This window comes from Caretta caretta, chromosome 8 (assembly GCF_965140235.1).
Source record: "Caretta caretta isolate rCarCar2 chromosome 8, rCarCar1.hap1, whole genome shotgun sequence".
In the NCBI taxonomy this organism is placed as follows: Eukaryota; Metazoa; Chordata; order Testudines; family Cheloniidae; genus Caretta; species Caretta caretta.
In genome coordinates, this window is record NC_134213.1 from 29504734 (window position 1) to 29518649 (window position 13916).

At 41.8% G+C, this 13916-nt stretch overlaps 1 protein-coding gene across 4 annotated transcripts in view; it reads right to left on the reverse strand.

The window, feature by feature from the left end:
• LOC125640968 (rho GTPase-activating protein 7-like) overlaps window positions 1-13916 on the reverse strand; it is a 154305-nt gene continuing 140389 nt past the window's right edge. For all 4 annotated transcript variants that reach the window (XM_048860196.2, XM_048860195.2, XM_075131369.1 and 1 more), the window contains 6 exons: window positions 12586-12802; window positions 9948-10062; window positions 6175-6387; window positions 5442-5659; window positions 4056-4229; window positions 1-1181 (listed from right to left, as the gene is read on the reverse strand). In XM_048860196.2, the coding sequence (XP_048716153.2) occupies window positions 1064-1181; window positions 4056-4229; window positions 5442-5659; window positions 6175-6387; window positions 9948-10062; window positions 12586-12802 (1055 nt within the window). In that variant the 3' untranslated portion in view covers window positions 1-1063. The remainder of the gene's footprint in view (window positions 1182-4055; window positions 4230-5441; window positions 5660-6174; window positions 6388-9947; window positions 10063-12585; window positions 12803-13916) is intronic.

The following is a 13916-nucleotide window of genomic DNA, read 5'->3' on the forward strand; positions in this document are numbered from 1 at the left end:
TTGCATATACCTAAGCAACTCTTTAATCACAAATGCAACTGCGAATAAGTTACAAGACATCATAAATCCAGGGCAAGTTAGTTTCACAGGAACAATTAACAAAAGACTCAACCCCCACTCCACAGCTGAATAAAAGATTTAACCCTAGGAGTAGCACCTTAATTATCTGTGTACACACATTTTTTGGCTTTCATGATGAGCAGCTTATTAAATGTACAAAAGGAATGTTTAACCATGATTGCAGTTCAGTAAACAAGCACAATGCCTATGATTGAGCTCAAGTGACTTAAGTTGAAGGTTACATTAAAAAACCAGTTTCTGCTAGGCCAGTCACATAATTTCTGCTGAGAATTTAGCTTGGCTTATGGCCTTTCGTTAACAATTGAAATGTATTCCTAAAGCTTCAACATGGGGAAAGTAGGCAACGCTCTCAAATGCAGGAACTCTACCCATAACATTAAACAACCACCCCCGCCAGATTTGGTTTCCTATTATGTAAAAAGGAAGTATGAAGAGTTAACAGCATATGCTAAAAAGTATTTAGCTGCCTCTAGTAAAGGCATAGGTTTTCAGCCCTATTTTCAACTGTAAAGAGGTTAAAATTAACTTCACATCTCCACCACCTTATTCAATAAAAAGAAATTTCAAGAGACATAATGCTCTACAATGCATAAAAGTCTACATCTTATAAAATACTTAATGCGTATTTGGAAAAATACCATGTTCTTAGTTTAATAATTTACTTTATAACTATAATTTTGAACCAGCATATTTTGTCTTTCCTGGATGTAACAATTGCATTTTATAGCTTTGTATATATACACATTTGACCTTTTAGCTACCTGTGCAGCCAGTTCAAGAACAGCTTCCTGAAACTGGGGGGGTAGGAGGGAAGCAGCTTTATAAAATTACTATTTTACATTACATTTATATGCCATTACAAATTGCTTCTTGGTTTATTAGTTTTAAAATATAGGCAAGTCTCTTGAGTCTGTAGCTTTTAAAATGATAGCAGAGGAGCAGTTCATTCCTCAGCACCAGCCTCTGTTTAGAACCAGGTGCTTTAGATTTTCGTTTCCTTTGTGTCATTACTGAGAGGTTTGAAGGAGTCTTTTATCCTCATCAGTTCTGCAGCACACATATGACCAAAAACCCTGTTGTACCATTCTGTTGTTCGTCCCCTGTAAACCAAGAAGTCAATATATTAGTAGCCCTTAAAAGATATTTAAACAGGACGAAGCAATTCATTTTCTTTCTGTTCACTACCTTCTTAATTTATAAGCACATACACACCTAATCGTTAGTAATCATTTGTACTGCAGTAGTGCCTACATGCCCTCACCCTCACTGTATGTGTGTACATACGAAAGGCCAACTCCTCCCTGTAAAATAGCCTAAAGAGTAGTTTGGCTAGGTCTGGGAAAGAGGGGGGTTTAATGCAAAAATGCCCTAATTCCAGTGGAGAAACATTAGAAGAGGTTCATTTTCTTACCACACCTAGGTTATAGTAGAATTTTTGACTGGTCATCGTGGTGTTAGACATTAATGACATTTTGCTAACTGCTGCAAATCTCTTTCCAGTGGGTGCTGGGGGTATCTCCATCAAACCTTCCCAAATGAGCCATCATTTCTGCTCTTCCTCCAAGAAACTGAAAGTTTTTGTAGATGTTGGTAATATTTAATAATCTTTAATTCAGGTGCCATGGTCTACTATTTCAGAAGTGACTAATGGCCTTTGGGTGCGCAACATGATGTGTCAGAAAGTGTTGAGCATCCATTCTCTGAGCCATCAAGGCTTAAGGTGTTTTACGCTGAGCACCCACTTGCAGAGGGAGCGGCTATCACTAGTCACTTTTTGACAATGTAAGTGTGTTGCCATTATTATAGCGCTGCAGGTAACAGATAAACCACAAAAAAACTAAGCAAAAACCTCAGTCCTCCACCTACAGTAGATCCACCATGCCTTAGCCTAGATCAGAGATGTAGCTCACACTCCAATGCATAGGATCAGGACATCTGGCAGACATATGTCAGCTGTCATTTAGGACATCAGAGCTAGGTGCCAAATCCTCAGATGCTGACAGCTGTAATTCCTGCTGAAGTCACTGATATTTCAAAGGAAGATACTCGCTCAGCACCTCTTGGTATTTAGACCCTCATAATTCAGCCACATGGATTCCTGTGATGTTGAATGTTCAGCAGTGCGTAAATAGCTAAATACTATTAGCATTCACACCCTGGGGTCTCTCTGGGAACATGCCATTTAGGAAACAAACTCCTGATAAGGAAGGCCCAAAAATTTAAAGCAAATTGCATTAAGGAATTCTTTTCCAGTCATCTTTTCCCCACTGATCACCTCACTCTCTGCCCTAAACTTGTAACTGAATCACTTATACAGTGACTCCTCTGCTTACTCAAACTAGGTTTATCCAAATGGTGTCCTCATTAAGGCAAGTAATTGCAAAGTAATTAGATATTTACACAGTGATTGCAGCCATTCCCCAAGAGAGATCCACTTGTTTTTCTGTTCAGTGACATTGGTGGCTATTTCACAGCGTGATGGAGACTGTTTAGCCAAAGTGGTGCCACTTTACTTGGGACTCTCAATTAACTAAAACCCAAAGGGGTGAAACAAAATGTAGCAATTCAAGTCCACTGGACATTTCACAGTATCCTCAAAGTTGGCTCAAATTTCTGGAAGCTTTCCAGAGCTCAGATGGGAGGAGAGTCATGCACAGAGGTAAAGCACACATGAAAAAGAGAGACTACGGTATAACACTGTGCCTCAAATGTTTTTAAAAATTGAGACATGAAATTTGAAGTTGACCCTTCCATCTCTCCAGCAAGACCTTACAGAATAAGTCACATTTTTTGGCAGCATTGGGGTTACTAGAATTCACTGTTCTTGAGCAGAATATCTAGTGTATGAGTGAAATCTAACTTTCCTCCAACATCATAGGACTTGAGTCTCTTCCACCAGCTTATTTATTTTGAAACACCATGGAGAAAAAAATCCCTCTACACATAATACCCCATTAGCCTGCCTTTGATTAAACTGTGTACTATGTCCCCCTCTACAGGTCAGAAGCAAAGCATATCCTGCAGAACAACTACTTTGTGCATGATTGAAGCTCCCACTTAACCAAACATTCTGCATGTGCCCCAAGATGTTAAAATATTGGGGGTTAACCTGTACCTGTTTGTTGTTTTAGGGAGAAAGATTAACAAGAGTTATCTTGGTTTATAGAAATCTAGCTAACATGCAGCCCCCCTTTGTAACTTACGAGAATGTGCATTGGCTCCACCAGCAGAGAATGTGAAGCAATCATCTTTCCCAGCTTCTAGATATTCAGCATTGGATTATACCAGTTGCTTGCTGTTTTCTACCTCTCTCCCCGTAAACCCACACAGATCATTGCAGCCACAAATAGGGCAGAACTATTATAAATAGCTCTCTAACAGCACACAACACTGTGCGACAGCTTCAAGACAGGATGTGATGAATAGTTCTAGTACTCATTGTTTGAGGCAATTAAGATAAAATTCACAGTAAAAAAAAAATCTCAGTAAAAGATTATGTGGGGTGTTAAATACCATCTGTCCCAATGCCAAAATAGCTTTGTTTTTGATACTCTGGGGGAACAGAATACTTCTCTACAGCGAGCACAAACTCAAACCTGTGGTAGACAACCCCACTTGGCAAAGATGTCTATGTGAATACACAAAATAAATCAACAGGCACTTCTTATCCAAAGACTTCAAAGTGTTTTTACTCAGGTGAGGAAGTAGCATTATCCTAATTTCACAAGGGGGAACTTTTACAAGGAAGAGAGGTTTGCCCTAGATCATCCAGCAAGTTAGTAGCAGAGCTAGGAATCGAGCCCAGACCGCAGCCTCGGGCCCTCTCCACTTGAGTGCTAAGTATTATTTTATGTTAATTTCCTCTATGTTACTGTAGAATGTGTGTGACAGAACATACTGGTGGCTGGAAAGGTATGCTCAGGACCCAGCAGCTCCATAGGGCTAAGGTAAAGAAGCATAAACTAAAATGATACCTCGTGTCTGTCCGGCAGACGTGAGTCACTTTGGATTTCTGGGAGCCAGCTGGTTCTATGAGATACTGACACAAAAGGACATGGGCCAAAATCCCATGCAGAGTAGCTCCTTCACTGTCAACTGAGGTAGCTGCCAAAATACAGGTGCCACTCTGGGGATCAGTCCTCCAAGTCCTAGAACAAAGAAGGACATTTTTAGGATGTTTCACACAGGATGTTTTCACATGGCTGGACAATTGGATGTTCTGCCTGTGGCGTAAAGCAATATTCTGACGGGCAGAGACCAATTCAGTTAATGCACAACATGAATAAAAATCTTTTCCAGGCCTCAATCCATATGGCGGAGGCTTACAAATCCTGCCATAAATGATCTATTATTTGTGTTGCACTAGCACCTACAGGTCATGGATGAGGGTTCCTTTGTCCTAGGCATTGTTCAAATGCATAATAAAGACAGTCCCTGCCCGAACAGCTTACAATCCATATAGAAGAGACATACAGAGGAGCTAACTAAGTCCTAATCTACACTACACACTTATGTCAATATATTGCTCAGGGGTGTGGAAAATCCATACCCCTGAGTTACATAGTTATAACTGACCTACCCCCCTGTATAGACAGCGCTATGTCAATGGGAGGGCTCCTGTCAACATAACTACCGCCTCTCTGGGAGGTGGATAACGTACGCCCACAGAAAAAGCGATCATGTCGGCGTAGGTAGCATCTTCAGTAAGTGTTACAGCGGCGCAGTTGCACTGATAACCAGAGTCCTGCACACACATGAAACCACACTACACATGAGCACAACGATCTGCTCAAGTAGATCCAGGGGCCTAAATCACCTGAGCAGATCTCAATCAATCAATCCAAGTCTCCCGCCTATACCTTCTTAGGAAGAAAGAGTGATAGAATAGGATCTATTCATTGTCATAGCGGGCTAGAATTTACATTTTTCCCAGACACAAACCAAGATTTCTCGCACTGGGGGATAATACAGCTACGACAACAAACGTTTGCAGTTGTGCTATAATTTTTAGAAGAAAAGAGGCAGGAATGTGGCAACAATTTCTGAATCTCATCAGTGTAAGCCTCTTATCGAGTCTGTAAGCTCTTTGGGGAAGACTGTTATTGTTATATGTGGCACATTTGCCTGGCAAATGAGGGCTCTAGGCATTACCGCAGTATACACTGTATCACAATAATGTACAATCAGATTGGTGGTTAGTTACTCAGTAGTTATCCTGAAACCACAGGGAACTGCACCCCTTTTTGACTGACGTGGAACTGGAACAACCCAGCATCAAATGCTGGGAAGCAACACGCACCAAAGTTGGGCTATAAATTGTGTTTGGGAAACCAACGAGAAAAGTCAAATCATTTCCTTACCTCAAAACCACATACTCCCGTGGCAGGAGGGGTGACATGCTTTCTCTTGTATAGTGATAAACATCTGTTTCATCATCCCAGGTCTCTAGTATTTTAGCCTGCTGCAGACTTGGGTCCCACAGATGCTGCTCTGTCAGTATGCGTTGGAGGATTACTTTAGAAGTGGCATCGATTTCAGTGGATGCCTTCCATAAGCGGACATGGTAGTTATCTTCCACCTTAGAAGACAATTAATGGACACTAGTAGTCTACTACGAGTAGATTTAGTGATCCGTTCCACCACTCCCTCCCTCCAGCAGAAATCTACACAGCCTTTCAACAAAGCATGTGTTATAGAAGAATGGTTCTAGGAGACAAAGTGTAGTAAAGGGGGCTTTATAATATGAAAAAACTGCCCACTCAGCATGGATTATGAGTACTCATGTTTCTGGTATCTACAATGAACTTAACTTATCTGGTATCTTAACTTTCTCCTACAAGATGGATATCTTGCCCAGATAAGGGTGTGCCATAGATGAAGGGCGTGCAAGTCACAAATGGGCAACTCAACTTTGATTAATACTAGACTATAAATAAAAGGCACCAGAGAGTTGCTGCTAGCTCGAAAGGGCTCTGGGGCAGTTCCTGAATGGATGTTAGGCAGAAACACAGCTAGTTTCAGCATACCCACAAGCTCAGAAAGGTGCATAATTATTAACTTCCATCTTTGCTAACACCCCAGCATCAGATTTACCTTTTTATTCGCCAATTCCACACGTTCCAAGTTTGAACAAGTAACCCAGCTCTTGAACTTTTCCTTGGCATCTCGCAGCAAGTCCTGCATGGAGTTCTCAAGGGAAATCAGCATGGAGTGCCTCATTGAGGCGGTCTGATTAGAAGCCCTTTCACTCAAGCCATTCTGTTCATATAAGTCATCACAACACTGATCCAGGCAATAGTCGGGCATCTGCAAGGGGAGGGGATGTTGGATTCTAAGCACAGTTCCATTACATTTATTCTTACACTGGGAGAAAAATCTACTAGGATAATGATCCTTAAGTGAATCTGAACTCACTACTGGAGACTCTTTATGTAAAAGTTACAAGCGCAAAAGCAAGTGCCAATGAATATTCTAAAGCGTTCCTTGGAAGAGCTGGACTTGCTAATGCGGCGAGACTGTGAATGAATGATCAGCAATCAGGAGCAGCCCAACACATTTTATAGCACTAGATGTGAAAATAAAAACCACCGCCCTGACCAATAGGAAAGCTAGTTTAAGGAATGACCTCCTCTCTCAGAGTTGGAGCACTGTAGTGGGATTCCTACATTAAACCCCTTGCTCTTTCACCACTTCAGTGTGCAATGTGGGGTTAGTTGCTTCACACCCATCTGTGTTGAGGCTTTAACTATACTATTTTATCTCAGGAAATCAAATGACTAAGTCCCATTAAAAGTGTATTCTGTCTATAAATGTGTTTAAAAACGCTGCTTATTAAATCCCAACACCTCTAAGAAGAATTTAATTAATTCTGCAGAGACAGAAACAGAGGTAAAGGAGCACGGCTTGCTCTTCCGTGGGTTAGGCTATCTAGATCAATTTCAGATGAAAGCCACAGCCTCAAATGTTCCAGGTAGGGAGGTTACAGCATTTTCTGGCTCAGACCAAGAGACAGAGTAAGGTTCAGACAGGAATTTCCATTTCTCAGCAGCAGTTCCTGGCTTACTGACAACAAGGTAGAGATGACTGATCGGAGATGAGATACACCATCTCCTTTGCATGTACACAACTTGCCTGATCTTACAGAGCATGCCTGGGGAACTGCTTACATCTTTTATACTACGCTGGCCCAGGCTGTGGAGCCAGCCATCACACTGATTATTGTGGGGCCATTGGCTGCATAGGAAGGAGGACAGGCCTGCCTACTAGGGAGAAAGAAAAGGAGTACCTGTGGCACCTAGTCTCTAAGGTGCCACAAGTACTCTTTTTCTTTCTGTGGATACAGACCAACACGGCTGCTACTCTGAAACGTACTAGGGAGAGTATACACAAAAGAGAGTTTTCAGAGTAGCAGCCGTGTTAGTCTGTATCCGCAAAAAGAAAAGGAGTACTTGTGGCACCTTAGAGACTAACCAATTTATTTGAGCATAAGCTTTCGTGAGCTACAGCTCACTTCATTGGATGCATGCAGTGGAAAGCTTATGCTCAGATAAATTTGTTAGTCTCTAAGGTGTCACAAGTACTCCTTTTCTTTTCACAAAAAGAGAGTGAAAGAGTACCCCAAGGTCTCATTAAAAAGTACAGCCAACTCCATCACCACGAGAGACAGACTTAATGGGCTGAGAATTCTTCTCTGATAAGGAAGCCTCTCCCGCAATGAAAGAGTTTGGCCAGTCTGGGAGAAGCTGTGATATGGTTAATGGAAGAGTGCAGAGGGTTGCAGGTATGCTTGCATAGGGAGACAGAGCTCTTCTCCAGAGCAAACAACGCACAACACTTCATTAGTGTCCCGCTCTAGCACCCGCCAATGGAGTCTCTCAAGCTGCTTTGCAAAATTGACCTAGCTTCTCAGCAAGTGAGCTATTATCCCCATTTTACAGACACAATAATTATAGGCTCCTCAGTGGTAGCGACACGGCTGCAAATCTGTCACAGGCACATCCCGCACCACTGCAAAAAGGGGTTTGCTTGAGTGGGGCTTACCAGGCCCCTCTGAAACTGGCGGAGTGCATCTACATTGGGGGTTTGCATCTGTAGCTACCCCAGCCCAGGCCCATGTGACTTGCCCTATGTGGCACAGCCAGTGGCAAGGCCGGGAACAAAACCCTGAACTTTCACTACTCCTTTCGTTTATACATGTTATGCACCAGAATCTGTTGCAGGAGGTGATGGCTCTTCTTTTCCACCCTGTTCTTTGCAGCTTCTTCCCCTGCCCCCCATCCCTTTTCTATGCCCCCTCCCCACCCCCATACTGCAACATTTCTTTCCCATGCTCACCCTTCAAATACAGGCCAACACTGAATCTGGATGCCTAAGCCAAGGGAGAAGAAAAGGAGGACTTGTGGCACCTTAGAGACTAACCAATTTATTTGAGCATAAGCTTTCGTGAGCTACAGCTCACTTCATCGGATGAAATAAATTGGTTAGTCTCTAAGGTGCCACAAGTACTCCTTTTCTTTTTGCGAATACAGACTAACATGGCTGTTACTCTGAAATAAGCCAAGGGAGGAGGCTGGAGGGACTGGAACATCCCACCCTCCTTGCCTGTGAAGGTATTTTGGAAAGCTCCAATGGCCCTCCGTGAAGCTGAAGTTTTTTCAACGGGCCATTTCAGCACCGAGGTGGAAGGGACAGCCTGGCACCAATTAACAGACATGTGAATACTGCCAAGGGGAGTGGCAGAAGTGCCTGGATGCCAGACTGATTCTTGATCCTTATCCAGCTCTTGCCTCAACAGCGTAATTGCAGACTCCCACGTGCAGGTCAGTTAGCTTGCTGGAGGGAGCTAACCAACTGACAGCAGCCTTCACAGGAAGAGGAAAAATGAGGGAGGAGAGTATGCAATTAGCTGCCTTCCCCAAGGGCTCCAGCAAGGGGGAACGTGCACATTCCCCCTTGTGAAGGATGTTTTAAATCACTCTGGGATGGCGAGTTCCCTTGGTTACATGCTTATCATTAGAGCCCTGCATCCCACAGATAGAAGGGGCTGCTCACTGCCTGCACGTAGGCTACACTCAGCTCAGGGTTGTAGAGATGCCCTACCTGAGTCAGTTAAATGCTGGATATAGAGGATTCCTGGAGGCATACGCCCGTGGGGTAAGCATTGCCAGGTGAGGTTGCCAAGTTATTTCTATCTCTAACTGGTAATACATTTAGAAACGCTGTCCTAAGCCAAGCCAGCTGAAAAAAACAACTGCACAGAAATGGGACATCTTAAATAAACTCGGAGTTGGGTCTTAAAAAGAATCCTGGTTCTGAGCTCTCAATACAGTGGGGCTGAACCAAAACCCAAACCCCACCTCAACCTCTGTGGCTCGGGCCCACCCCCCGAAGCACACAGATATATCCAGAGCCTCGGAGGACTGGGTTTAATCACAGGAAGAAAGAAACAGCAGAATCACATTTTGCCATCCAAGTACTGTACAGCAGATACAATGACCTCGACAACAGAATTCTCCCTGTATTAAGGTCAGTAGGACACAGATACCACACCAAAGCATTAGGAATTGCAAGCAGAAGAAAGAGCAACAGGATAGTTTCCCTGGGCCAAGTTATGACTCACTTTCATCCTCAATAAAAAAAACAAACCTTCAGGGTTTGCTTCAGGGGTTGTTTGGATTATTTTAAATTGTATTCAAGAAACAACAGAAGGACATTTACTCTTGCCAATGGCAGCAAAGAACTTGCAGGCATGTCCAGTTTAAGCTTCAGGGCTGGAGAATCCTACTGGCATATTCACTTTTCTAATGAACATGATGGACACTTTCCCTAACGTTGTAACATAGGGGGTGTTATAGCAAGAGACATACCTGGAAGAGTCTGTTGCACTCCATTATCATGTGGGCCAAGCCTTGGGTGGCTGCCAGATTTTCGCTCAAATCTCTCTGGTCTGGTTTTCCCAGGCTGTACTTCCTCTGGCTGGACCTAGAGAGAGGGTTAACAAGGATTTTTTTTATAGGCACAGCAGAGTAAATAAAAAAAATTTAAAAAGAGGTGAAACACATCATCATCAGCCTGGAAGCTCTAGGGAATTTTCTCATTTACTCTGGTTTCTGAATTTCTGTGTTACAATGAGTTCCGTACACAAACAGCTTCACTAGACAAAGTCTTCTGTCATCACTTTCACATGGACAACATTGTGAAAGCTACAGTAATCTTGAAAAGTAAGCTGCATAGAAATGGTAGCCTTGAACCAAACTGCTGAGATACCAAGGTGCACTAGTGCTACTGAGGCTTACCAAAATTTTACAAGTAATACGATCTTTTACTGAACAGTAATTAGAGAGGATTAGCCAAAGAAATTAATGAGCTCTCATTGATGTGCTCAGCATGAGTTAAGTGTTTAGTTATATCTGTCACCTATGTACTCTGTCTAAAGACTTTTTATAAAATCATCACAATCCTCAGAAGTGCTGCCATATTGCTATGTTTTGCTAACTCGTGTTACCAGCATTTTAGGCTCTTTCCAGACATAATCCTTATATGACACTAGTAACACTCACTCACAATAGCTTTATCTTGGAACATTCCTACTGAACAACTTTTTAAAAAGTGCGGGCAATAAGGACCCTTGACTATTCCTTAGAGCCTTTTAGAGTATGTCCCTTTGAAGTCTGAATCCTAAAATAAAATATTAACTAATTATTTGAACTTAAGATTCAAAGCACCCTTGTTTCTAAAATGATTTTAGGCTCCTTGCTGTTGCAATGTAGAGTTAAAAATAAATCCAAATGGTACAAACCACTAAACTATGAGTCTCAATCTCCCAAACATTACAGATTGCTTAATTCTGGTCAGGATTTGCAATTGAAAAGCTCTCAATCACTCTGCCACATTCCTGGCTCCACTCACGTCTTCTCTGACTATGATCAGCAGCCCTGTCATTGTTTCAGCTTCAGTGTTAGCTCTTCCCAGCAAGAGCTGAGCATCACAGGACTTGTTTTACAGGCAGATATGCATCTTGAGATGCTTTGTGCTTCTTAAAAGCAAATTCTTCACATTTTTCATGTCTATTTACTTTTCTCAGAGAGTGTCATTAAATCTGAAATGCACAAATACCATGTATGTGATATGCTTCCTCACCTAAATGGAACGTAATATCCTTATCATTAGATTGCATAAGATGAAGAAGCATCTGCTTTGACAAGGGCATGATGTTTTTGTCAAAAGAAAACAGCCCTTTCCTGCCTCGAAACAAGTTTATCCACAAGCACAGCCATACTGTATAGGAAACAAACAAGAACTTGCATTGAGGCTAGACTAGATCCTGAATGAGCATTCTCAGAGGTTACTGTACTGATTCTACCTAGAAGAACCTCCATCACTGCATAAACTGCCAGTAAATGTTACACAATTAGGATATTTTAGAGTAGCAGCCGTGTTAGTCTGTATCCGCAAAAAGAAAAGGAGTACTTGTGGCACCTTAGAGACTAACAAATTTATTTGAGCATAAGCTTTCGTGAGCGACAGCTCACTTCATCGGATATTGTTGCTTATTAAAATTAAAATCACTCAGTCCCCCTGGCATCCTTATCACCAAACAGAATTAGTACCTGAGATAGCTACGAGCTGGAAACTAGCTGCAGGAGCTTGAATCTGCAGCTGGGTTTTTACATGTAAATACTAACAGGAGTTAGGAAGCCCACTCCTACCCACTTCTGTGGAATACAGCCATCTCTATTGCATGTTACCTGAGTGCAAGCAGAATTATAAAAAGCAAACTTCGTCAGGAAGACTATTCTGACCCGTCTCTTCATAAGGCACAAACGGAGTGGGTTTTTTGCTATCTCCTTTGGTGTAGATATTGGGAGAAACCTAATCTGAGTTTTTTGTAGTGGAATCAGGCTAAGCTAATGCAAATGATAGATCTTGCCACCTTCAGAATTATATGCGAGGCCCGTGTTAACTAACACTTTGTGCATCCACAAAGAGGAGAGTTGTCTTAGCGTATGATGCTCAGAGAGAGGCGGGTTTGGATTCCTGAGATAACTAGGGCCCAGACTACTTAGGGCTTTGAAGAACAGGACCTTAAAATTGATCTCGTATTTGACAGGGAGCCAGAAGAGCAGGAGGGTGATGTATTCTCATCTCCCCTAAGGACGGGGCTGTCACATATGGGACAAATCTGGAGCACTTCCAGATTTTTTTTTTTTTTTTTTTTTTTTTAAACAGGCAAGGTACATTTTGGCTCATTTTATTTATACAGTCAACATGGCACAGAAAAACTCTCATTTAACAAAAAGAAAAGGAGTACTTGTGGCACCTTAGCGACTAACCAATTTATTTGAGCATAAGCTTTCGTGAGCAGCTCACGAAAGCTTATGCTCAAATAAATTGGTTAGTCGCTAAGGTGCCACAAGTACTCCTTTTCTTTTTGCGAATTCAGACTAACACGGCTGTTACTCTGAAACCTCTCATTTAACAGTTCAGCTGTTACGACAACGATACCTAGATGATGATGAACTCTCTCGCCTTAAAGTATTGAGATGAAACAAGGATGGCGCGAGACAGACTGCAATGTTGGTCGGAGTCATCTGGTTTTCCTCAACAAAAGCAACTACTTCTCGGAGAAAGAAGAGAAGGATTTTCAGAGCTTCCCGGTTTTCGTCTGGGAGCAGAAGAATGGCAGCCTGGACTGCATGAAACTGTTGATCCTTTGGCAAATCTGAAGATAGAAGAATTAGGAAACTCATGAGAGAGTTTGATAAGATAAAACATTAAATAAAAGAACGAACACAATATCCCCTAAATAGGGCATCAATTCCATACATCAGTTCTCCCATTACTCAGGATCATAGAACAGTCCTCAGAGATGGCAAAGACCCTAAAGGCCACCATTCCGGGTGTCGACACATCTATTTGCACCAGTTTAGTAAAGCCAGTTAATTTAAGCCTCCACAAGAGGTGTACAAAGTGGTTTATTTCAGCTGGTCTTAAAGCTCTTCCTGATAGACTTAAGAAACTGAAATAAGGCTGTTTAAAATCCAGATAAGGGCTTGTCTATACCTGGAGTTATTCAAAGACAGTTATTCCTGAATAACTCCCTGTTCAGCCATACTTACTCCAGAAGCAGAGTGCCCACTGGGGTAGGCTAAACAGGAACAACTGTTTACTTTAAAAACAGCTTTTTTTATTTAAAATCTTTATTTTAAATTTAAAAAAAAAAATCTTTACCCAGAGATTAGGATATTATTCCATATTCTACAGACAGGAAATAACAAGCAACTAGGACTCCTGTAGTCAAGGCTTTGCCTCCAGGCAGCAGGACACATGTTCCTCGTGTCAAAGTAAAGTAATGTAATGTAACAAAACTCAAGATTTAATCTTTTTAGAAAGCTTGTGCTTATTTAAGGTTTAAATGCCTTTTCCAGGTTACAGAAAAGATTGTCATTAAAAAACCTTGAGGCACCAACATCACATGCCTCCAGAATAAGTTCTTGCTGCATCGCTGTATCTCAAAAATAAATTCAATTAAAACAAACTATTGGAGACAGAACTAATTCCAAACAATTGCAAATGATGTAGTTTGCCTTATGGTTTATTCTTCTTTCAGACAATGTAGACAGGCTGACAGAAGACATAGGAATCAGCTGGTATTTCCAGTGAAAATGCCATACCAAAGAACCTGCACTCATGCTAAGAAGTACCTGATCTCAAGGTGCAGTCTTATTGAAATGAACAAGACTACTTGCATAGTCAGGTGCTCCTCAGTGAGAGTAACAGATTATGCCCTAATTTAATATACAGAAACAACCATTTAAAAATCAAGTCAGAACACC